Source organism: Microcaecilia unicolor, chromosome 2 (assembly GCF_901765095.1).
Source record: "Microcaecilia unicolor chromosome 2, aMicUni1.1, whole genome shotgun sequence".
In the NCBI taxonomy this organism is placed as follows: domain Eukaryota; kingdom Metazoa; phylum Chordata; class Amphibia; order Gymnophiona; family Siphonopidae; genus Microcaecilia; species Microcaecilia unicolor.
The window spans coordinates 504,944,626-504,970,112 of NC_044032.1; the positions used below are offsets into that span (position 1 = coordinate 504,944,626).

General features: G+C 46.5%; 1 protein-coding gene across 2 annotated transcripts in view; it reads left to right on the forward strand.

Annotated features, from left to right (window-relative positions):
• Window positions 1–21,735, forward strand: part of TMEM128 (transmembrane protein 128) — a 38,253-nt gene extending 16,518 nt beyond the window's left edge. For both annotated transcript variants that reach the window (XM_030192598.1, XM_030192599.1), the window contains exons 4-5: window positions 18,721–18,837; window positions 21,676–21,735. In XM_030192598.1, the coding sequence (XP_030048458.1) occupies window positions 18,721–18,820 (100 nt within the window). In that variant the 3' untranslated portion in view covers window positions 18,821–18,837; window positions 21,676–21,735. The remainder of the gene's footprint in view (window positions 1–18,720; window positions 18,838–21,675) is intronic.
• Window positions 21,736–25,487: the final 3,752 nt, after the last annotated feature.

Sequence of the window (25,487 nt, forward strand, 5' to 3'; positions counted from 1 at the left end):
TTTCTTTGAAGTGGGACTTTTAACTTGAAATGTAGAAGATCTCAGACCGAGGAGGCTGACTACACGAAAGCTAGGAATTCTATAAGCAACTAATCAGATCTCAAAGTTCTGACAGGCTTATATACTTACAAAGTAGTTAAGAACAAAGGTACTTCATTTTTTAAAAATTTTGAAGACTAAGGTTAAAATCTTAAAATGGATCCTCTTATCAATTGGTAACCAATGAAGAGAAGCCAAAACCAGAGAAATGTGATTAAATCTTGAGGTATGAGTGATAGGTGAGCTGCAGAGTTCTGGGCCATTGGCAAGCTAACTAATAAGGCAATACTATAATCAGTGTGGTAGCACAAAATTCTGAAGCATCATCCAAAAATTAGTTGGAGATAACAGAGCTCTCTGTCTCCGAAGTAACCGTAATTTGAAGGAAATGGTTTTAGTAACAAGTTTATTATTATTATTATTTGTAGCATTTGTATCCCACACTTCCATATCATCAAGCTGATCAATCCATAGACTGGTGGGTTGTGTCCATCTACCAGCAGGTGGAGATAGAGAGCAAACTTTTGCCTCCCTATATGTGGTCATGTGCTGCCGGAAACTCCCCAGTATGTTCTCTATCTCAGCAGGTGGTGGTCACACACAGCAGCAGCTCTGGCTAGGCCTCCAAGCCTAATCCTTAGGTTTTGTTGAGGCCTGGGGTTGAGGGCTCTTTTGAGCAAGTGCAAACCTGGTGGTGCCAGGTCCCTCCTTTTCTCCCCCCTCCCGCTGGCTCCGTTTAAAAAAAAAAAAAAAAAAATTTTAAACGTCTTTAAAGGCGTTTAATTCGACGTTTCTTTAAACGTTCATTGCAGCTACTCACTGGGACACCAGTTCGTTACAGCTCGGAGCGGCAAGCAGGTAATTTTACCTTTTTATAGCGGGCAGGGGGTTCCCCGATTCTTCTCCTCGTGGCATATGGCGTCGGAGGGCGAGGGCGCAAAGGGTCGCTCCCCGGATCGCTGGAGCGCTTCTAGAGGGGATGCGGGGGTTTTACAACCTGATTCGCCCTTGATGGGTGACAGTTTAGTGACCGATGAATGTCCCGGTCGTTCCTCCGGCGTGGCGGTTTTTTCCCGCCATAAACGCCCATCCCCCGCTCCTCGCCTCTGCCATCTTGGCCGGCCACGCGGCTCGGACGGCTTCTTCGTGGGCCGCCCTTGAGGTTGGAGACATTAATGCCATGCACGCCCTTAATTTGGGCGACGGCACAAAGCGGCTAAAGTTAAGCGCCGTTCTTCCCGCGCGGCTCCTTCGCGGAGTTTCGCGCCGGACGCCATTTTGGATGCGCAGCATGTCTCTCCCCCGCTATTGCGAGCGCCGGTTGAGAGTGCGTCTAGGGCTGTTGCCCAGGCTGCGGAAGTGCACAGTCTGGGGGGTTTCTCCCCCGAGTTTGTTTTGCTGCTGCATCAGGCTTTCCTCATGCAAAACGCTGCCCCTGCTCCCTCTTCTGATAAAGAGGTTGAGGTTCCCAGAGGTAAACGCCCTCGGGTTGATTTCCAGGCCTTGGAGGACTTTGTCTCCTCCGATGTAGATGAGGGCAGCGTGTCTGAGGTCTCCCAACGGTCCTTTGCGGATTCCTTGGAGGAGATAGATCCCCGCTCGGATGGAGCGGATGACCCCTCTGCAGCGCGGCTTTTTAGCCCAGAGGATTTGCCCAACCTGTTGTTACAGGCCATGGACACTTTGAAGATTTCCTCTCCGGAGGACGTCTCTCCCTCAGCCCCTGTTGGCTCTGCCATTATGCTGGGGACGAAGCGCCCGCCTAGATCCTTCCACGTGCATGATGCCATGCACACCTTAATTGCGGCTCAATGGGATGTCCCGGAAACGAGCCTTAAAGTGGCTAGGGCTATGTCCCGCCTCTATCCTTTGGCTGTGAGTGAACGTGAGGCCTATCTGTGGCCTACCGTGGATTCTTTAATCACTGCGGAGACTAAGAAAACGGCGTTGCCGGTGGAAGGTGGCACGGCCCTAAAGGACGCCCAAGACAGAAGATTGGAGGCGGCCTTAAGGTCGTCCTTTGAGGCAGCTGCTTAAGTTTGCAGGCCTCAGTTTGCGGCTCCTATGTGGCCAGGGCGTGCCTGACTATGGTGCAGCGGGCTTCCCCCTCGGATCTTTCCTTGAGGGCTGATTGGCCGGCCCTGGAATCGGGCTTAGCCTATTTGGCAGACTTGCTGTATGATGTCTTGAGAGCCTCAGCTAAAGGCATGGCTCAGACAGTCTGCGCGGCGGTGGCTTTGGCTGAAACATTGGTCTGCTGACCACGCCTCTAAATCCCGCCTGGCTAGATTGCCTTTTAAAGGCAAGCTGCTCTTTGGGGTCGAGCTGGACAAAATCATGACCGATTTCGGCACGTCTAAGGGCAAGAAATTACCAGAGGTCAGGGCTCGGGCTAGTACTCGTCCCGGTACCTCCAGAGGACGGTTGCTGGAAGCCCGTCGGTACCGCCCGGGCAAGTCGGGTTCCTCTGCCCCCTCTTCCTTCAAGAGGAATTTCTCCCCCAAGCAGCATTCCTTTCGCAGAGACCGCCGTCCCGGAGGTGCTCCCTCCGGTCCTCCCCCAGGGTCTCGTACCCAATGACCCAGTGCAGATTGGAGGACGGCTGTCCTCGTTTCTGGGCGAGTGGACCACTATAACTTCAGACGCGTGGGTGCTGGAAGTCATCAGAGACGGCTACAAGCTAGAGTCCTGCCAACCCTTAAGAGACGGGTTTGTACTCTCTCCCTGCAAGTCTCCGGTCAAGCTGTGGCAGTGCAGCAGACCTTGGACAACCTGATCCGCCTGGGTGCGGTCGTTCCGGTGCCAAAAAATCAGATTGGCAAGGGACGTTACTCCATTTACTTTGTGGTTCCAAAGAAAGGAGGTTCTGTCCGGCCTATCCTCGACCTCAAAGGGGTCAATCGGGCCTGGAAAGTGAGGCACTTTCGCATGGAGACTCTCCGCTCTGTTATAGCGGCAGTGAAGGCAGGAGAGTTCTTGGCTTCCTTGGACATCAAGGAAGCGTACCTGCTAGTCCCATCTGGCCTCCTCTCCAACGCTTTCTGCGTTTTACAGTCCTGAGACGACACTTCCAGTTCAGAGCCCTCCCTTTCGGGTTGGCTACTGCTCCGCGGACCTTTTCCAAAGTAATGGGGGTCATAGCGGCCTTCCTGCTAAAGGAAGGAGTACAAGTCCATCCTTATCTGGACGACTGGTTGATCCGAGCCCCCTCTTATGCAGAGTGCGGCAAAGCTATGGACCGGGTAGTTGCTCTTGTGAGCTCCCTGGGATGGATCATCAACTGGAAGAAGAGCCAGCTGCGCCCGACTCAGTCCCTGGAGTATCTGGGAGTTCGATTCGACACCCAAGTGGGCAGAGTGTTCCTGCCAGACAATCGGATTGTCAAGCTTCAGGTTCAGGTGGACTAGTTCCTAGTAGCCTCTCCTATTCGGGCTTGGGACTACGGGCAGCTGTTGGGCTCTATGACGGCCACGATGGAAGTAGTGCCCTGGGCCAGGGCTCATATGAGACCACTACAGCTTTCTCTGCTGCTGCGCTGGACTCCGATGTCGGAGGATTATGCTGTGCGCCTTCCCGTGGACCCAGCAGTGCGCAAGGCGCTGAGCTGGTGGACGCAGACAGACAAGTTGTCTGCAGGATTGCCTCTGGTGACCCCGGAGTGGATTGTCGTCACGACAGACGCCTCTTTGATGGGCTGGGGAGCCCACTGCTTGGGAAGGACAGCGCAGGGGCTCTAGTCTCCTGCAGAGGCAAGTGGTCTATCAACCTCCTGGAACTCAGAGCCATTCGGTTGGTGTTATTGGAGTTCATCCCGGTACTGGTGTTGTAGCCTGTACGGGTCCTGTCGGACAATGCCACGGCTGTGGCCTATGTCAACCGCCAGGGAGGTACCAAGAGCGGCCCTCTAGCCAAGGAGGCTATGAGTCTTTGCCAGTGGGCGGAAGCGAACCTGGAGCAGCTTTCAGCGGCCCACATTGCCGGAGTCATGAATGTCAAGGCGGACTTTCTCAGTCGCCATACCTTGGAGCCCGGAGAGTGGCAACTATCTGCTCAGGCGTTCTTGGACATCACGAAGCGCTGGGGCCAGCCGAGCCTAGATCTGATGGCGTCATCGGCCAATTGCCAAGTGCCGCGCTTTTTCAGCAGAGGACGGGACCCTCGATCCCTGGGAGTAGATGCTCTTCTCCAACAGTGGCCGACACAAGAGCTCCTCTATGTGTTCCCGCCCTGGCCCATGTTGGGCAGGGTGCTAGACCGGGTGGCAAAGCATCCCGGCAGGGTAATCCTGGTGGGTCCGGATTGGCCCAGACGTCCCTGGTATGCGGACTTGATCAGGCTCTCAGTTGACGATCCTCTGCGGCTGTCAGTGGAGCAGGGCCTGTTACATCAGGGTCCCGTGGTGATGGAGGATCCCTCTCCCTTTGGTCTTACGGCCTGGCTATTGAGCGGCAGCGTCTGAGGAAGAAGGGCTTCTCAGACAAGGTCATCGCCACTATGCTGAGAGCGAGGAAGCGCTCTACTTCTACTGCTTACGCCAGGGTTTGGCGTATCTTTGCAGCATGGTGTGAAGCAGGCTCACTTTCTCCCTTCACTGCTCCAATTTCTTCAGTGTTGGCGTTCCTGCAAGAAGGTCTGGAGAAAGGCCTGTCGCTCAGTTCCCTTAAAGTCCAGGTAGGGGCTCTGGCTTGCTTCAGGGGCCGCCTGAAGGGTGCTTCCCTGGCTTCGCAGCCAGATGTGGTGCGCTTTCTCAAGGGAGTTAATCACCTGCGCCCTCCTCTGCACTCAGTGGTGCCTGCGTGGAATCTCAACCTGGTGCTAAGAGCATTGCAGAAGCCGCCTTTTGAACCCTTGTCGAGGGCATCTCTGAAAGACCTGACGTTGAAAGCAGTCTTTTTGGTGGCTATCACTTCAGCCAGAAGAGTTTCCGAGCTCCAGGCGCTCTCATGTCGAGAGCCTTTTCTGCAGTTCACTGAGGCAGGAGTGACTATTCGCACAGTGCCTTCCTTCCTGCCCAAGATTGTTTCTCGCTTCCATGTGAATCAGCAGCTCTGTCTCCCTTCCTTTCGTAGGGAGGACTACCCAGAGGAGTACTCCGCTCTTGAATATCTGGATGTGAGACGAGTCATCATCAGATACTTGGAAGTGACCAATGATTTCCGGAAATCGGATCATCTGTTTGTCCTGTTTGCAGGTCCTCGTAAGGGTCTGCAGGCTGCTAAGCCTACAGTGGCAAGATGGGTCAAGGAAGCCATTGCAGCGGCTTATGTGGCCGCGGGGAAGGTGCCGCCTATCCAGCTGAAGGCTCACTCCACGAGAGCTCAGGTGGCCTCGATGGCAGGGGCCGGATCCGTCTCCTTGGAAGAGATATGCAAGGCGGCAACGGGGGCTTCGGCTCATACATTCTCCAAGCATTACCGTTTGACTGTGGCTGCACGGGCGGAGGCCCGGTTTGGAGCTTCAGTGTTGAGGTCAGGGATTTCTATGTCCCGCCCTGGGTGAGTACTGCTTCGGTACATCCCACCAGTCTATGGATTGATCAGCTTGATGATATGGAAGGTAAAATTATGTATAATCATACCTGATAATTTTCTTTCCATTAATCATAGCTGATCAATCCATAGCCCCTCCCAGATATCTGTACTGTTTATATTCTGGTTGAATTTTAGGTTCAAGTTTAGCCTTCAGTTACTTCAGGAGGACTTCGTGTTCAAGTTCTTCTTTCACTTGGATTCTTCAAGAGTTGAGACGAGTTTGTGTTACAGTGAGCTGCTGCATTCCTCTCCCCTCCGTTTTACGGGGCTGGATTGAGACATAAATTCTGCCGGCACTCCCTCCCGCTTCGTGCGGCTGTAGGGCAGCTTTGTACCCCTCCCGCTTCGGCGGTGTTAGGGTCAGTCAGCTCCTCCCGCGGTTGCGGTTGCAGGATAAGCCAGATCCCCCCGCATCGGCGGGTGTGGTGTCCCTCCCCCGCTCCGCGGGGATGAGCTGGACGGATTCCCCTCCCCCACGTGTGGGGATGAGCTGGCTTAATTCCCCTCCCCCGTTTCGGCGGTGGTGAGCTGGGCAGAGTGTCCCTTCGTGGGTGTAATTCTCTAAGTGCTGAGTCCTGCGGATGGAGCTTTGATATCGACATACTGAGGAGTTTCCGGCAGCACATGACCACATATAGGGAGGCAAAAGTTTGCTCTCTATCTCCACCTGCTGGTAGATGGACACAACCCACCAGTCTATGGATTGATCAGCTATGATTAATGGAAAGAAAATTATCAGGTATGATTATACATAATTTTACCTTTTCCACCAATTTGCAGGCTCAATGTGGCTTACATTTGCCATCATGGCGGTTGCCATTTCCGGGTAACAGAATTACAGTGGTATTGCGTTAGGTGCAAACATATTTGCCGTAATAGCGGTTGCCATTTCCGGGTAACAGAATTACAAATGGTAATGCGTTAAGGTGCAAACATACATGGAGCATAACATATATGAAGCAGATCATGGTGTAGGTGTGTATATATATATATATATATATATATACCATGTGTGTACATACAAGGTAAAGAAGAATACATTTTGGTATAGCATTAAGGTTCCTGAGTATAGATCGTGTATAATGTTATTCCATATCATCATGCTGATCAATCCATAGACTGGTGGGTTGTGTCCATCTACCAGCAGGTGGAGATAGAGAGCAAACTTTTGCCTCCCTATATGTGGTCATGTGCTGCTGGAAACTCCTCAGTATGTTCTCTATCTCAGCAGGTGGTGGTCGCACACAGCAGCAGCTCTGGCTAGGCCTCCAAGCCTAATTTTTAGGTTTTGTTGAGTGCCGGGGGTTGAGGGCTCTTTTTGAGCAAGTGCAAACCTGGTGGTGCCAGGTCCCTCCTTTTCTCCCCCCTCCCGCTGGCTCCGTTAAAAAAAAAAAAAAAAAAAAAATTTTGAACGTCCTTAAAGGCGTTTATTACGACGTTTATTTAAACGTTTATTGCAGCTACTCACTGGGACACCAGGTCGTTACAGCTCGGAGCGGAAAGCAGGTAATTTTTACCTTTTTATAGCGGGCAGGGGGTTCCCCGATTGATCTCCACGTGGCCTATGGCGTCGGAGGGCGAGGGCGCAAAGAGTCGCTCTCCGGATCGCTTGGGCGCTTCTAGAGGGGATGCGGGGGTCTTAAAGTCTGATTCGCACTTGTTGGGTGACAGTTTTGTGGCCGATGCGTGTCCTGGTCCTTCCTCCGGTGTGGCGGTTTTTCCCGCCATAAACGCCCATCCCCCGCTGCTCGCCTCCGCCATCTTGGCCGGCCACGCGGCTCGGACGGCTTCTTCTTGGGCTGCCCTTGAGGTAGGAGACATTAATGCCATGAACGCCCTTAATTTGGGCGACGGCACAAAAGCGGCTAAAGTTAAGCGCCGTTCTTCCCGCGCGGCTCCTTCGCGGAGTGTCGCACCGGACGCCATCTTGGATGCGCAGCATGTCTCTCCCCGCTCTTGCGAGCGCCGGTTGAGGGTGCGTCTAGGGCTGCAGCCCAGGCTGCGGAAGTGCACAGTCTGGGGGGTTTCTCCCCCGAGTTTGTTTTGCTGCTGCATCAGGCCTTCCTTATGCAAAACGCTGCCCCTGCTCCCTCGTCTGGTAAAGAGGTTGAGGCCCCCGGAGGTAAACGCCCTCGGGTTGATTCCCAGGCCTTGGAGGACTTTGTCTCCTCCGATGTTGATGAGGGCAGCGTATCTGAGTTCTCCCAACGGTCCTTTGCGGATTCCTTGGAGGAGACGGATCCCCGCCCGGATGGAGCGGATGACCCCTCTGCAGCATGGCTCTTTAGCTCAGAGGATTTGCCCAACCTGTTAGTGCAGGCCATGGGCATTTTGAAGATTTCCTCTCCGGAGGACGTCTCTCCCTCAGCCCCTGTTGGCTCTGCCATTATGCTGGGGACGAAGCGCCCGCCTAGAACCTTCCACGTGCATGATGCCATGTACACCTTAATTTCGGCTCAATGAGATGTCCCGGAAGCGAGCCTTAAAGTGGCTAGGGCTATGTCCCGCCTCTATCCTTTGCCTGAAAGTAAACGTGAGGCCTATCTGTGGCCTACCGTGGATTCTTTAATCACTGCGGTGACTAAGAAAACGGCGTTGCCGGTGGAAGGTGGCACGGCCCTAAAGGACGCCCAAGACAGAAGATTGGAGGCGGCCTTAAGGTCGTCCTTTGAGGCGGCTGCTTTAAGTTTGCAGGCTTCAGTTTGCGGCTCCTATGTGGCCAGAGCGTGCCTGACTATGGTGCAGCGGGCTTCCCCCTCGGATCCTTCCTTGAGGGCTGATTGGCCGGCCCTGGAATCGGGCTTAGCCTACTTGGCAGACTTGCTGTATGATGTCTTGAGGGCCTCAGCTAAAGGCATGGCTCAGACAATCTCTGCGCGGCGGTGGCTTTGGCTGAAGGATTGGTCTGCTGACCACGCCTCTAAATCCCGCCTGGCTAGATTGCCTTTTAAAGGCAAGCTGCTCTTTGGGGTCGAGCTGGACAAAATCGTGACCGATCTCGGCACGTCTAAGGGCAAGAAGTTACCAGAGGTCAGGGCTCGGGCTAGTACTCGCCCCGGTACCTCCAGAGGACGGTTTCAGGAAGCCCGTCGGTACCGCCCGGGCAGGTCGGGCTCCTCTGCCTCCTCTTCCTTCAAGAGGAACTTCTCCCCCAAGCAGCATTCCTTTCGCAGAGACCGCCGTCCCGGAGGTGCTCCCTCCGGTCCTCCCCCAGGGTCTCGTACCCAATGACGGGGACTTGGTCCACGCCCCAGTGCAGATTGGAGGACGGCTGTCCTCGTTTCTGGGCGAGTGGACCACAATAACTTCAGACGCTTGGGTGCTGGAAGTCATCAGAGACGGCTACAAGCTAGAGTTCTGCCGACCCTTAAGAGACGGGTTTGTACTCTCTCCCTGCAAGTCTCCGGTCAAAGCTGTGGCAGTGCAGCAGACCTTGGACAATCTGATCCGCCTGGGTGCGGTCGTTCCGGTGCCAGAAAATCAGCTTGGCAAGGGGCGTTACTCCATTTACTTTGTGGTACCAAAGAAAGGAGGTTCTGTACGGCCCATCCTCGACCTCAAAGGGGTCAATCGGGCCTTGAAAGTTCGGCACTTTCGCATGGAGACTCTCCGCTCTGTTATAGCGGCAGTGAAGGCAGGGGAGTACCTGGCATCCTTGGACATCAAGGAAGCGTACTTGCATATTCCCATCTGGCCTCCTCATTAACGCTTTCTGCGTTTTGCAGTCCTGGGCCGACACTTCCAGTTCAGAGCCCTCCCGTTCGGGTTGGCTACTGCTCCGCGGACCTTCTCCAAAGTAATGGTGGTCATCGCGGCCTTCCTGAGGAAGGAAGGAGTACAAGTCCATCCTTATCTGGACGACTGGTTGATCCGAGCCCCCTCTTATGCAGAGTGCGGCAAAGCTGTGGACCGGGTGGTTGCTCTTTTGAGCTCCCTGGGGTGGATCATCAACTGGGAGAAGAGCCAGCTGCGCCCGACTCAGTCCCTGGAGTATCTGGGAGTTCGATTCGACACCCAAGTGGGCAGAGTGTTCCTGCCAGACAATCGGATTGTCAAGCTTCAGGCTCAGGTGGACCAGTTCCTAGTAGCCTCTCCTCTTCGGGCTTGGGACTATGTGCAGCTGTTGGGCTCTATGACGGCCACGATGGAAGTAGTGCCCTGGGCCAGGGCTCATATGAGACCACTACAACACTCTCTGCTGCGGCGCTGGACTCCGATGTCGGAGGATTATGCTGTGCGCCTTCCCTTGGACCCAGCAGTGCGCAAGGCGCTGAGCTGGTGGATGCAGACAGACAAGTTGTCTGCGGGAATACCTCTGGTGACCCCGGAGTGGATTGTTGTCACGACGGACGCCTCTTTGTCGGGCTGGGGAGCCCACTGCTTGGGAAGGACAGCGCAGGGGCTCTGGTCTCCTGCAGAGGCAAAGTGGTCTATCAACCTCCTGGAACTCAGAGCCATTCGGTTGGCGCTTTTGGAGTTCATCCCGGTACTGGCGTTGAAGCCAGTACGGGTCCTGTCGGACAATGCCACGGCTGTGGCCTATGTCAACCGCCAGGGAGGTACCAAGAGCGCCCCTCTAGCCAAGGAGGCCATGAATCTATGCCAGTGGGCGGAAGTGAACCTGGAACAGCTGTCAGCGGCCCACATTGCCGGAGTCATGAATGTCAAGGCGGACTTTCTCAGTCACCATACCTTGGAGCCCGGAGAGTGGCAGCTATCTGCTCAGGCGTTCTTGGACATCACGAAGCGCTGGGGCCAGCCGAGCCTAGATCTGATGGCGTCATCGGCCAATTGCCAAGTGCCGCGCTTTTTCAGCAGAGGACGGGACCCTCGATCCCTGGGAGTAGATGCTCTTCTCCAACAGTGGCCGACACAAGAGCTTCTCTATGTGTTCCCGCCCTGGCCCATGTTGGGCAGGGTGCTAGACCGGGTGGCAAAGCATCCGGGCCGGATAATCCTGGTGGGTCCGGATTGGCCCAGACGTCCCTGGTATGCGGACTTGATCAGGCTCTCAGTCGACGATCCTCTGCGGCTGCCAGTGGAGCAGGGCCTGTTGCATCAGGGTCCCGTGGTGATGGAGGATCCCTCCCCCTTTGGTCTTACGGCCTGGCTATTGAGCGGCAGCGTCTGAGAAAGAAGGGCTTCTCAGACAAGGTCATCGCCACTATGCTGAGAGCGAGGAAGCGCTCTACTTCTACTGCTTACGCCAGGGTTTGGCGTATCTTTGCAGCGTGGTGTGAAGCAGGCTCACTTTCTCCCTTCACTGCTGCAATTTCTTCAGTGTTGGCGTTCCTGCAAGAAGGTCTGGAGAAAGGCCTGTCGCTCAGTTCCCTTAAAGTCCAGGTAGCGGCTCTGACTTGCTTCAGGGGCCGCCTGAAGCGTGTTTCCCTGGCTTCACAGCCAGATGTGGTGCGCTTTCTCAAGGGAGTTAATCACCTGCGCCCTCCTCTGCACTCTGTGGTGCCTGTGTGGAATCTCAACCTGGTGCTAAGAGCATTGCAGAAGCCGCCTTTTGAACCCTTGTCGAGGGCATCTCTGAAAGACCTGACGTTGAAAGCAGTCTTTTTGGTGGCTATCACTTCAGCCAGAAGAGTTTCCGAGCTCCAGGCGCTCTCATGTCGAGAGCCTTTTCTGCAGTTCACTGAGGCAGGAGTGACTATTGGCACAGTGCCTTCCTTCCTGCCCAAGATTGTTTCTCGCTTCCATGTGAATCAGCAGCTCTGTCTCCCTTCCTTTCGTAGGGAGGACTACCCAGAGGAATACTCTGCTCTCAAATATCTTGATGTGAGACGTGTCATCATCAGATACTTGGAAGTGACCAATGATTTCCGGAAATCGGATCATCTGTTTGTCCTGTTTGCAGGTCCTCGTAAGGGTCTGCAGGCTGCTAAGCCTACAGTGGCAAGATGGGTCAAGGAAGCCATTGCAGCGGCTTATGTGGCCGCGGGGAAGGTGCCGCCTATCCAGCTGAAGGCTCACTCCACAAGAGCTCAGGCGGCCTCAATGGCAGAGGCCGGGTCCGTCTCCTTGGAAGAGATATGCAAGGCGGCAACTTGGGCATCGGCCCATACATTCTCCAAGCATTACCGCTTGACTGTGGCTGCTCGGGCGGAGGCCCGGTTTGGAGCCTCAGTGTTGAGGTCAGGGATTTCAATGTCCCGCCCTGGGTGAGTACTGCTTCGGTACATCCCACCAGTCTATGGATTGATCAGCATGATGATATGGAAGGTAAAATTATGTATCATACCTGATAATTTTCTTTCCATTAATCATAGCTGATCAATCCATAGCCCCTCCCAGATATCTGTACTGTTTATATTCTGGTTGAATTTTAGGTTCAAGTTTAGTCTTCAGTTACTTCAGGAGGACTTCGTGTTCAAGTTTTTTCACTTGGATCCTTCAAGAGTTGAGACGAGTTTGTGTTACAGTGAGCTGCTGCATTCCTCTCCCCTCCGTTTTACGGGGCTGAATTGAGACTTAAATTCTGCCGGCACTCCCTCCCGCTTCGTGCGGCTGTAGGGCAGCTTTGTACCCCTCCCGCTTCGGCGGTGTTAGGGTCAGTCAGCTCCTCCCGCGGTTGCGGTTGCAGGATAAGCCAGATCCCCCCCGCATCGGCGGGGTGGTGTCCCTCCCCCGCTCCGCGGGGATGAGCTGGACGGATTCCCCTCCCCCACTTGTGTGGGGATGAGCTGGGTTAATTCCCCTCCCCTGTTTCGGCGGTGGTGAGCTGGGCAGAGTGTCCCTTTGTGGGTGTAATTCTCTAAGTGCTGAGTCCTGCGGATGGAGCTTTGATATCGACATACTGAGGAGTTTCCGGCAGCACATGACCACATATAGGGAGGCAAAAGTTTGCTCTCTATCTCCACCTGCTGGTAGATGGACACAACCCACCAGTCTATGGATTGATCAGCTATGATTAATGGAAAGAAAATTATCAGGTATGATACATAATTTTACCTTATGTAGTGTTTAAAGATGGATGTTTATGGTATGCTTTCTTAAAAGATCTGTTTTCAGTAGCCTTCGGAAGATGGTTAGGTCTTGTGTTGTTTTTATGGCCTTCGGTAGTGCGTTCCATAGCTGTGTGCAGATGTATGAGAAACTGGTCGCGTATGTGGATTTATATTTTAGCCCTTTACAATTAGGATAGTGGAGATTGAGGAATGTGCGTGATGATCTTTTTGCGTTTCTGATAGGCAGGTCTATAAGGTCTGACATGTAGGTCGGGGCTTCCACGTAGATGATTTTGTGGACCAGGGTGCAGACTTTGAACACAATTCGTTCTTTTAATGGGAGCCAGTGTAGTTTTTCTCTTAGAGGTTTGGCGCTTTCATATTTCGCTTTTCCAAATATGAGTCTGGCTGCTGTGTTTTGCACCGTTTGAAAGATAGAGAAGAGTCCAAAAGGACACCCAAATACCAAATTTCTGATAATTGGTACACTACACTCATCAATAAGAAAACTGGTAGGACAGTTATCATTCCTGGTTTCCAAAACTTGTTTTTGCAACGTTCATTTGAAATTTATTCACTGCTACCACCTTTAGATCAGACCTATAGAATGAGTCAAATGTTTCAAGGCTTTATCAAACATAGTGTCAATAGGGCAAACAAAATTGTAGATCTGCATACATCTTGTATTATAAGCCTAAACAGGTCAATAATTTGCAAATTGGTATCATATATAGATTAGAGAACAGCTGAAAGGACTGATCCCTGTGGAACACCAGATTCTAAGAGGGTCCAAGAAGGAACATCCTGGTTTCTCTTACTTGACCAGAGTGGTTGGGTAAAAAAGAGTTAAACCATACCAGTACTCTTACCAGACAGACCATAGCTCAGTCAAGCAAAATTCTATGGTTGACTGCTGCAAACGTGGCCGATATGTCCAAAGGTGCCATAATATTGGGACCCACAATCAAAACCAAGTTTTATATCATCGCAAGTAGATATTAAAAGTGTTTCTGTTTTGTATTTTGGCTGAACGTCAAATTGATATTTGTCAAGTAAATTATGTCGATCTATAAAGTCTTGTAATGCTGAAGAACAAAACTTCTCTAAGACTTTAGCTAAAAAAAAGAATGGAAGAAACAGGACAATAATTATTTGGTACTAGAGCACCTAATTTTTCATTCTTTAAAAGTAGAGTAATAGAGACTCTTTTTAAACATTGTGGCATCACCCCTTCAGAGGGAGAGGGAGAGAGCTATTTACAAGACTAGTTACTGAATCAGCTAATGTTTAGCTCATCACTTTAAAAACAGAAACTGGACAAGGGTCTAGTTTACTAAATGTATTAATCAACTTCTTGATAACCTGTGACACCTGTTTCATAGAAACTGGAAGAAAATCTTCACATTCATCTGAATCACTATGATAACATTGATCAAGAGCAGGAAATGGCAAAGAATCAAAGACCTGCATTATATTAGCAGTTTTTGAAGAACAGACATCTGCAAAAGTCTATGCATGGATTTCTACTAATTTTTTTAGAATTGTTTATAGTTAGTCTTCACAAAAGAAAAAAAAATCTTTACAGCCTGTCACAGGTTGCAAATTTAGTACTTCTTTTTTTTTTTTAAACTGCAAGTAAGAGTGACTGATATCATGTAAATACTTGTAGAAATAATGCTTTGTTCTCATCTGTAGAATTGGTTCTCCATTTATGCTCTAAGGGTCTTAATTTTTGCTTTTCCAGTTTTAAAGAAGAGGAGAACAATAGAGCACAATATTTGTGTATCATATATTTTTCCTCTAAAGGAGCAACTTTTTCAAAATCCTTACTCCTAGACATGTTCCACTGTAAAGCTGCTGCTTCAATAGTTGAAGCAGAGAGGTCCTGATATTTAGAAATCCTAAGTGATATGCTATATGAGAGTTTATATTCATCTCAAGAAAAATAGTAAAAAGTCTCACTCCTTGGCAAAATTTTAACAGCTGCCCAATACATAACAATTTTAAAATGGTCTGACTATGGAATAGGGTCTATTTGTAGGCTAAGTAATATGCTTTCTAAAAAAAATTCTAAATTCTCAAAAATCATGTCTGGTGTGTGAGACACATTCATAAGCATTCACAGGGAAGTTGGAAAGAATCCCATGAGAAACGCTCTGCATGCTTTTTCTCTGTTTGCTTGTAGTTTAAGTATATGTTTATAGCTACTCTGAATTTTACTCATCCATTGGATGTAAAGTGTAGCTTAGAGGGAACTGATGCTCATGAAAGGGGAGCAATCTCTTTAAAAGGGGAGGGGCAGTAGGGGCACTTTCGAACATGGCAAGGAAGGACCCCCTTCACTGTCTACCAGCTGCCTTCCCGAATAAAACAAAAAATGGAAAATAAGATCCCATACTATTTTATTGGACTAACTTAAAACATTTTTCAGTTAGCTTTCAAAGGCCAAAACTCCTTCCTCAGGTCAGGACAGTTTGCTGCTGTTATGTTATCCTATCCTGACCTGAGAAAAGAGGTTTTGGTCTCCGACAGGCAAAATGTATTTAAATTAGTCCAGTAAAAGGTTATCACCTTATTTCAGTTTTCTGTTTATATTTAGTAACCTTCATTAACATGGCTACCACACTACTTTATCCTAAACTAAAAATAAAATTATTTTTTCTATCTTTGTCTGTTTACTTTTTCTAATGGTGTTGGTCTGTCTCTGGTGTCTGCTTTCCTCCATCTTCTCTCAACTCTTTTGCCAGGATTTCCTGTCCATTTGGTATTTTTCTCTCTTCCTTTTCCTTTCAGCTTTCTTCAGTTTATTTTTTTGCATGTCTTTCCAGATTTAATTCATTCTTACTATCTAGTCTTCAATTTCCCTTTTTTTTTTTTTTACTGTGTGCCTGCAGCTTTCGGCCTCTTTCCCTCACCCTGACTCCCCTATTCCACTTTCCTTTATTCCCCAGTCTTTCATTAACTCTGGCCTCTTTCTCCTCTTCCATCCAGCGTCTGCCCTCTTTCTGTCCCCCTTTCCTCTTCCATCATAATCTCCCTCCCCACCCCAACATCTGCCCTCTTTGTCTCCCCCTTCTATTCAGCATCTGCCCCTCCCATCCAGTGTTTCCTCTCTCCCTCCCCTTCCACAACTATCTCCCTCCTGTATCTCCCCACTCCCCTTGCCATCCATCTCCCCTTTCTCTTCTCTCCTTCCATCATTATCTCCTTCCTCTCTGTTTCTTCCGCCCAAACTCTGCCTTCTTTCTCTCTCCTCTTCCATCTGGTATCTGCCCTCTTTGTCTCCCCCTTGTATACAGTGTCTGTCCCTCTTTCTCGCTGTCCTCTTCCATCAGTGTCTCCCCCCTCTTTTTCTCCTTCCGTCATTATCTCCCTCCTCTCTTTCTTTTTGTCTGTCAATATCTGCTCTCTTTGTCTCCCTCCCTTCTATACAGAGTCTGACCCCCCCTCTCTCCTTTTCATACAGCATCTCCTTTTCTTTCCACCCCCTTCCATCACTATCTCCCTCCTGTCTCTTTTTCACCCCCCCCCCCTCCCTACACACACCCAGACATCCCAAGAGCAGGAAAACAACACCTATCACTCTGGCTGGGCCGCAGAATCTATATGTGCGAGTACTGGCTCTGCTCTGGAACAGGAAGGTGACAGAGGGGGTGAGAGCAATGGATGCTGTTTTGCTGCTGCTCATTTGGAGCAGTAGCGGTGGGAAGGAAATGAGGGAATGCTGCTTTTGCTGCACGGCAGTCCTGAAATACAAAATGATGCGTGGCTGCGCAGCTTAGAGAGAACAGTGGTTCTTAGTTGCATCCAAATATTGCGGGCTGTCAAATCTGCAAAACACCTTTGAAGAGAGGATTGCTTATCTTCATCAACATTAGAAGCAGTGCAGCAGATTTGAAAGGTCAGGGCCAAGCCATCAATATAACTCGGGTAACCTACGAAGATGTGGCTATTCTTACTTAGCCACTTTCAGTCTTGACATTGCCAGTCTTTGAGGAGGTATTTGGGAATGTAAGAGGGTTGGATCGGACAGAAAGCTGGATAGGAGAATTCCAGAAGTGGCTTATCTACCAGCAGCTTAGTGTACTATTCTTGCACCAGGAACATTTGGCATTGAGACATATGGAGCTTATGTGAGTCTCTGAAGTTCATGCAATACTTGCAGGATTTTCATAGCACTAGGGCCCAGAAGGGCATGTGAATCTGTGAGCCACTCTAATGTCCATATCAGGTGCGTTGGTGGAGGAGTTTCCATGAAGACTTAATGAACATCGAGGTCTAGTAGCAGGCAGATAAGAAGTTCCCTGATTGAGGTCTTGGCAGTTTGTTAGGCATAGGTACAGACTTCTTCATTAGAAAATTTCTTTAGGTCAAATTCTGAGCATTTTGAGGTTCTGATTGTAAACCAGCACCCTCCTTTGAAAGGGAGGGCTCCGCTGGTTTCTTTGACACCCCACTTTCCCAGGAAAGAAGTAAATCTACCCCAGAAAGCAGCTTTTTACCTAAAGTGGCAGGCACCACTGACTCCCAGTAAAAGAATGAAGAGGAATCCAAGGAAGTCATGTTGGACATCCTTCAATTCCTTGATCCCCATTTATGAGGTCTTGAGAGATACACAAATAAGAACGTGGGAGACCTCAACTAATAATGACACCTTAAGCCATCTTGAGCGTTATTTGGAAAGGTGGGCTAAAGATCTAAATTATTAAGATGTGCATCCAGAGTCTAATGTGTAATTGGCTGCTACTTGCGTACTTCCAGAATTCAGGTGCTTAAATGTGCATAATACAAAAAGCTTCAAAAACATAACCTTGTATCATCAGGATTTTGTAAATTGGGAAATAAAATATATAAGCTATTTTCATTTACCTATGTTATCGATATGTTGTATATGCACTGCACTTCACTTTATTATATATTTGGGAGTGGGATTCTTCTCTCCTTGAATTTTGTTTGGGCTCAAGAGTTTGAGTTTATACCTGTAACTGTAGTGCTTTTAGATTATTTTCTTGTTCTTGTTCATCGCTTTGAATTGCATTGTAAAAAAGGCGGTTTTAGCAAATCTAAATAATAAGAACAACAATTAAGTCAGCATGTATTCAAGCTTCATAATGCAGAAGGTTACAGGTAACCTAGATCTCACAAAATTGTTAAACATTTTTTCCATTAATTTAAAACAGGTGAATTCTTTTACAGAGTGGCACAAGGCTGGTGTTTCTATGCTGATAACACATTCATCAAAATCAAAGCCACACGATAGATATAAAATTAATTTTGGCATAATCTACATAATGTCATGTTAATGTCTGCAGCACATGTCCCCCAATGTGTTGTGTTGTAGCTTTTTCTTCATCACAGAGGCCTCTTGATAATTGAGTGAAAAAATTAGTTAACTAGTTGAAGAAGAGCAAAAAGATAGCTCACTACTCTCCATTTAACTGCTGCCAATTTTAGATAAGTATATGACTATCAAATTTCCATTAGAAGGCTCAATTTATTTTTAAATGTTTCATTAACCTTTGTTTTCTAAATTTATTCATATTTTGATATACCACCTATCAGAGATCTGGTTAAGATCTTACATATCCAGTTCACAGTTGTATATTTTAGAACTTATTTGTTAACCCTGGAGTAGAAATTACAATAATCCTTCGTTCTTCTTTAGTGGTTTCTGTCTACTTCTGTCTTTAAGATTTTGCCTGCCAATAGTTACATTATTGTTAACTGTTGTAAGAAAAATGTCATGCCTGACTGATATCAGTGTTGTGCCTTTTGAGAAAGAAGAGTAAAGTGTTCTACGGGGAAGACTTCATACAAAGTTGTCAGCCTAGTTTGTGTGACTCACAACCAAATCCAGTTTTCAAAACATCTACACTGAAAATTTAGGAAGGATTTTAATAGTTAATTTACAGTTGTGGTTATGGTGATAATTGGACTTCTTTATGGTCCTCAAAGACCTGAGCTTGATACGCATATACATAGTTTATCAGCTATCTCCTATTTTTTATTTGGGAAATATTTGATAAAACAGGCCCTTGCTCTTAAGTTTTGTGCTCCTATAAACTTATGAATTATGTTCAGAACGTTTCTTATTGTCTCCATTTCATGCTCTTATTTAATTTTTTAAATTTCAGCTCAGTTTGTATTATGATATGACAGTGTCATTAATTTCAAATTGTTCAAATTTTTTTTAACAGCTACAACATAACCTTTTGGCCTGTATGGTCATTTTTCACACCTTTCCTACTGTTTACTCAATTTATGGGCATGGTGATGTTTATATCACTCCTAGGATAATTTGTCTTCAGAAAAAGGTGAGTGTACTTGAACATTATTAGTTGCTGAAGGAAATCTGTTGAGTAACACGAACTCGAAGGTTCAGTATTTTTTAAAATATGCCTACAAATATTAGGTAACTGTTTAAGACATTATATGAATCTGTACTGAAATTAATAAAGATGATTGAACAGAATGTGCATTTTTTCATCCTGTTCACAGAATGCAACAGTTCCTATTTTACCAAGGGGTTCTCAACAAATCTGCTTCAGTTGGTGAAAGCAAGAGATTTTAATTTTGTAATATAACCAGCCATATATGTAGCCCAATTGCAAGACAGCATTTGCAAAAAGCAGCAAGTTCCATATGTGACTGAATATTACTGAATTGAATTTATGCAAGCAAAATTTTGAAGTCTGTTATATGGAGGTGGCTTGTAAGACATTCCTTTGTAAATACAAAATGTGATGCTGCAGCTTTGACATTAATGGTATTGAGACAGAGAACTGCCCAGTCTGTCATTGAGACCCATGCACTGACTGCAGGGGAGACACGTACACCAAGACCTTGAAGGGTCAAGCTCTACGCACTGGTGCCCATCTCCAGTCCATCAGGGGAGGAGGCTTTGCAGGTGCATCAGAGGTCCCCGATAACTCAAAGCCCATGCTCAAGACCTGAATCTAATGTCAGTAGATAGGCAGAGACTCGGACTTCTCGTCTGGAATGTTTTCTGGGTCAGACTATGAGCATTTCTGGAATTATGACTGAGAGGTCTATTCTGAAGAGGGATCTTCCGAATTACCATCAGATCCCTCCCTCTCTCACAAGAGAAGAAAATCCTCGCCAAAGGAGCACTCATTCATTAAAATTTTATTTTTTTATTTTGTTGAAGGAAATGGTTCATACCGTTCTGTTTTTAAGTTAGAGATGAAGGATAAACCCAGAGTTAAAGTTGGATAGCCTCTAGTTCCTCCCCCCACCCCTTTTTTTTCAGGAGGTTGTGACAGTGCCCATTCATAGAATCCTGACGGACAAGCAGAAGAGAATGTAGGAATCCCCCCCCCCCCCCCCAATAATCACCTATCAATAAGAAGGTGAACTTGATGCACAGAGTTCGGAAAGCTGAATTTGTGAAGCCTTGGTGGTTGAATCCACTCTTAATATCCAAGATTCACTCTTCGGTGCCCTCTGAGAGAAAAGGTCAGGTATTTGAGTTTTGTGAGGAAACATTTTCAGAATGCTATGCTCACATCTTGCATAGCTACTTACTGGCTCCTCATGGGCATGTACTTACAAGGTACTGTGAGCAATGTGTCATGTTTCTGACACTCTCTCTAAAGAGAAGGCTGAAGTACTCTATTAGTAACCAAAAGGAAGGAATGTGGAAAATCCATGGTCTGAGTGATCTACAGCATTTTTGATACTGAATCAAGTGCTTCTACAATGTTTATTGGTTCCTCACCTGGCTTCTATCTGAAATATGATGTGCAAGAAAACCTTTCTGACATAGCATGTCATGGAGAGAATGTCTTTGGAGAGAGATGATGTTCATTGGGCACAAAATTGAGTTTTGAAAGTTTATCAGAAAATCCAGAGACTGGTTAAGCTGCACAATCTTGTTCATCAGAGCTTAGTACCTGGACTTCTAAGGAGAACACAAGGAGCCAATCACTGAGATACAGGAAGATCAAATGACCCAGGTGGTAGAGGTGAGCCACTACCACTTCCAGGCCTTTTATAAGGACTCTAGGTGTTTAGGACAGGTCAAATGGAAGAACTTTGTTCTGGAGATGGCGGGTGTGGAAACAGAATCTGAAACACTTTCCGTGGTAGGGATGGATTGCAGTTTGCCTTCCCTTCTTGTGGCCTTTGCATCATGAGTACATGGGACCTTATCTTCCCTTCTTTACCTTAGTTTTGCTGCCCTTCAAGTTTCCTTTAATTTTGGTGCCAATCCATGACCCCATTAAGTCTGAGCTCCCTCATCGGGCTTTATTTTTTACACACACACAAAAATTGAGCCGTTTGATTTCTCTGTGGCTGGTTTTAAGAAGTGTTCTTGGTGTGGCAAGGTCCTGTCTGTGACTGACCCTCGCAAGTGGACCTGATCACAAGACCTCTAATTGTGAACCCTGTCCTAAAATGCAGAAAAGGACCATGAAAAGTTGAGAAGCGTGGTGTGAGAAACCTTTTTGATGCTTCTAAGTCCGGTCCATCTGCATTGGAGGCATTAGTCCCAATGGCTGGTGGAGCTGCATTAGATACTGGGGACACACCAACACTGAGGAGGTCTCCGCCTGCCTCGACATCAGGCATCAATAGGGCTCTGTCAGACTGGGCATCGTCAGATTCGATATCGAGGACAACAGGATTCAGTGTCGGCACTGAGGGACCCTGATATGCATTGAGTGGAGGCGAAGAATTGCTGCCATTGGACCTCTTTGAAGCATGATGCCAGGAGCTTGTGACACCTGCATCACCGGTACCCAAGAAGCATCAATGCTGAGAGGACCATTTCCCTTCCATGGAGTCGGTGCTGATGCAACAACCTCCTCATCTAAAATGTTTTACTGTCTCATCTCCGTCTGCCTGTACCCTCAACTTTTTTTTTTCTTTTACTAAGCACTAGTGTATGCAGACAGTGTAAGATCTAGATTACTGTACTATTTAAACTCAGTTAACTATATTGTTTCCTGTATGCATGCATATGTTTTTGTTTCCCCACTATGCATTGCTGCTATTAAAAAAAAGTTTAGAATGTATATTTAAACATAGTGTAACTGTATTTAAGCTTAAGTTAACGCTCCCTTACATTTATATTTAAAAAGACTATTGAATTTCAGAATAGTAACAATTTAATTTCCTTTTTCTTAAAGATCCAGGCATTGCCTTTCAATGTGGCAAAACTATATTTACCAGGGCCTAATTTGAAGCTTGAAAAAACAACTTTGTAATAATCCAGTTATTGACTTGTGTCGAGTCGAGCCACAGAGGAGGAAGATCCAGTACCACCCTAGCCCTAGAACAGAAGAAACAGAAGATAAAGAACAGTACACAGTAATTGAAAACTAGCTGCATGCCTGCCTCTGTTCTGGCTTCATGTCGTGTTGCTTCCTGTGGTTATAAGGCACTGATGTAGAGCATGGAACATGCAGTTCTTGGAGTGTATAAATTCTAAAGGTTTAGTAGCATTTTGGCTTGAAAATGCATTGAGCCTGCCATGAGTGGGAAAGCACGGGGTACAAATGTAACTAAAAAAAAAAATCCTTGGGATTAATCTGGTGTTGAACAGGGAAGGCAGAGACCACTAAATTATACAAATATTATTTCAGGAGTTGTTACCCTGTTGTCATGAGAAAAGTGGCATTTCTCACGCTCAAGATGATAAAACAATTTTAAAGAGAAAATAATTACTTTCAAAACATAAAACAATGTATATAATAGCATTTTCATGGATTTTACTTTTGTATGTGCTTTCCTTGTGTGTTGTGATAGATTGATGTAACAGTTGAGCATGTGAGACCTGTATATTTTATTTTTTTTCAAATGGTCATTTTCTTATATTGCTTTAGAAAATGTGTCAGCTGGCAATAGTTTTCTCTAATCAGTATGGCTACTAGACTTATGCACATACAGAATGGTAGCACAGTTCGCAGCATGACTTAGCAGGTCAAAACTAAAAAGAAGAATAACTTATTTTACATGATGAAGGCTCTGGTGTATGGTTTTTTTTTTAAAGCTTGTTAGAATCTTATCTGAGGGAAGGTTTTGTAGAACTATGGGTTTGACTATTTGAATTGTAATATCTAAGAAGTCAGCTTTTCTTAAAACATTTACTGTGCAAAATAAACTTTGGGGTTTTTTTTTTTACCAAGCTTAATGCAGGATTTTACCATACAGTAGCTGCAAATTTAATGTGACTCCTACGGGGGGGGGGGGGGCATTTCCACTTTTTTTTATTGCAGGTCATATGCTAACATTCAGATTAAAGTGCAGTGCATGCTGTTGGTTAACATGGAAGAGTTTAGGGACCCATTTACTAAAGCTTAGTGCGCTCAAACAGAATTTAATGTGTGCTAAATGCTGAGATGCCCATAGGTATAAAATGGACAGTATTTAGCAAATGCTAATTCCATTAGCGCACACTAAGCTTTAGTAAAAGGGCTCCTTAGTTTCTCTTATTTAGGCGGTAAGTGGTCCCACGTTAACTCTGTATTAGGCAGTTAGCAAGTAGAAAGTGTAGTGCATTAAATGCCAAACAGCTTCTCTGCCAATGCCAAGTTTCCTGATACAATAAAACATGTAATGCCCAGTTACCATGTGCTAACTGCAAAAATAATCCAAAACACCTTAATGTAGCTCTGTGCTAGTAGTTAACGTGGCGTAAATTGGGTGTTGTGTTTAATGCAGTTCAGTAAAAGAATCCCTTTGTTTTAAGTATACCTCAGCAATACAATATGAAATAAAATACATTTATCTTATATGGAGAGCCACAGTGTTGACAGGGAAAGAAAAAACAATCTGAGATATACTTTTAATTTATGATAAAGAAAGTTTATCAATCTATATATGTAATATGCTTGGACCCACAAAGGGCTTGGGTCAGACCGATGGTCCATGTACCCCAGTATTCTGATTCCAACAGTGGCCAATCCAGGTCACAGGTACCTGACAGAATCCCAAATAGTAGCAAGATTACTTGCTACCGATCCCAGGACAGTGTGTTTTCCACCCATGTCTATCTCAATAGCAGACTATGTACTTTTCATACGCTAACTGCTCTAACCAAGTTTTCCGGCAGTTCTAGATTTTAACCCGCTGGAGCATGAGGTACACATACGCACCCCACTTTCAGTGGACAAACATGCTGTGAATGGTTAGTTATGATCTTTACCCAGAGCCCCCCAAAATCAACTAACCATTCACGGCAAAAAACAATAGTGCTGAAAGTGGGGGTGGGGGGGGGGGTGGGGGGTGTTGGTGGGGAGGAGAGTAAGAGTGTTGGGGAGAAGGGAAGGGATGGGGGTTGAGAGAGTGTGCCAGGGAGGCAAGGAGGGAGCATGAGAACACTTGAGAAGGGGGACAAAATCAAAGTGTGTATGCTGGAAGAGAAGGGGGGAGAGGAAAAGAGTGTGTGGAAGTGGAGGGTTGAATGCTAGAGCCACTATAAATGTTTTGTCATTGTGTACTATAAATTCATAATTTTAAAATTATTTGAGTAATACAAAGCTATGACGCTCCATTAATCTTCCACATTGCTTCTCCATCATGCTTTCTTATACTGTATTCAGCTAGTGCATTGTTCATGTCTTCATTGTTTTAATAAACTGTATATTTTTATTATACTTTCTAAATTGTTCTTTTTATGCGTGAACTATTTAAAAAAATACATTCTCTAGTCTCTCCTTTGAGTCAGCAGTGAGTGGATCTTCTGCTGCATAAATATTGTATGAATTTGGTCAGTTACCACGTAAAAGCTCTTTTTAAAAATTATTTGTAAAGTTTTCAAATACAGTCAAGATAATTCTTGATAAATGGAAAAAGTTCCTCACTTCTGAATTATAATAAAACTAATCAAGTCAAAAGACAAATTATTAACAAGGAACAATATACCACAAAACATTGGAAAAATGGGGGGAGGAAGGCATCTATGAAAATACAAATTAGCTGGAGTCTCATCAACTAGTTCATTAAAGAAAACATAGGAAATTTCTTACAAATTAGAACTATTATTACTACATACAGCACCTAAGCCAAATTAGAGGAAGGGGGTAGATGCCAAAATCAGTTTAGGTTTCCTTGCATGTAGAAAATTCCTAAATTGTTCTGGGTCTAGAAAAACGTATGACTTAGAATCAAAGGGGATTGGATTTGATATACTACCTTTCTGTGGTTACAGTCAAAACAGTTTGCATATTATATACAGGTACTTAATTTGTACCTGGGGCAATGGAGAGTTAAGTGATTTGCACAGTCACAAGGAGCTGCAATGGGAATCAAACCTGGTTCTCAGGCTACTGAACTTGCCATCAGGCCGCTCCTCCATTCCATCTTAATAAAGCATCTACATGAAAACAAAACTGAATAAAAAATATCCTTCCGGGCGCCAGTAGTTCAGATTTTAGGGCTGCTGTGGCTCTACACAGGAAATATCTGAACTTTGCCCCAGAAATTTAGCTTCTTTGTAATGAAGATAGCCTTAAGAGACAGTTACGACCTGGCTCTAAAGCAAAGGAAGCAATTGATGTGGCATGAGACACCACTGGACAAGACCCCTCTATAGAACCGTAGAGGTTGAAACTGTCTGACAGACCTTCCTTTCTTCCTGAGTGGGAGTACCTCACCACATAGTAAACCCAAGTTATTGGTGGTATTGATTCTTTAGGAATGTGTAGAACTTCAAAAATATATTTCTTTAATATATCTGATGGCAAAAAAAAAAAAAGAATGAACTGAAAATTCAAACACCATAATTTTCCAAAGTCTTTAGCTTTTGATGAGTGATGGTGTGATCATTAAGTAAAGCACTTTGCACTTCTTTAACAGCTAGTAAATCTTCCCAAATTTGATCATTCTCAATAGCTAAAGTCCTTTGTTCATGTTACCTGTGATTGGAGAGAGTTTCTTCCTTGCTGAAACTGATCCAACCTCAAAAGCAGGGAGTCCTCTATCTTAACAACAGCGTCCC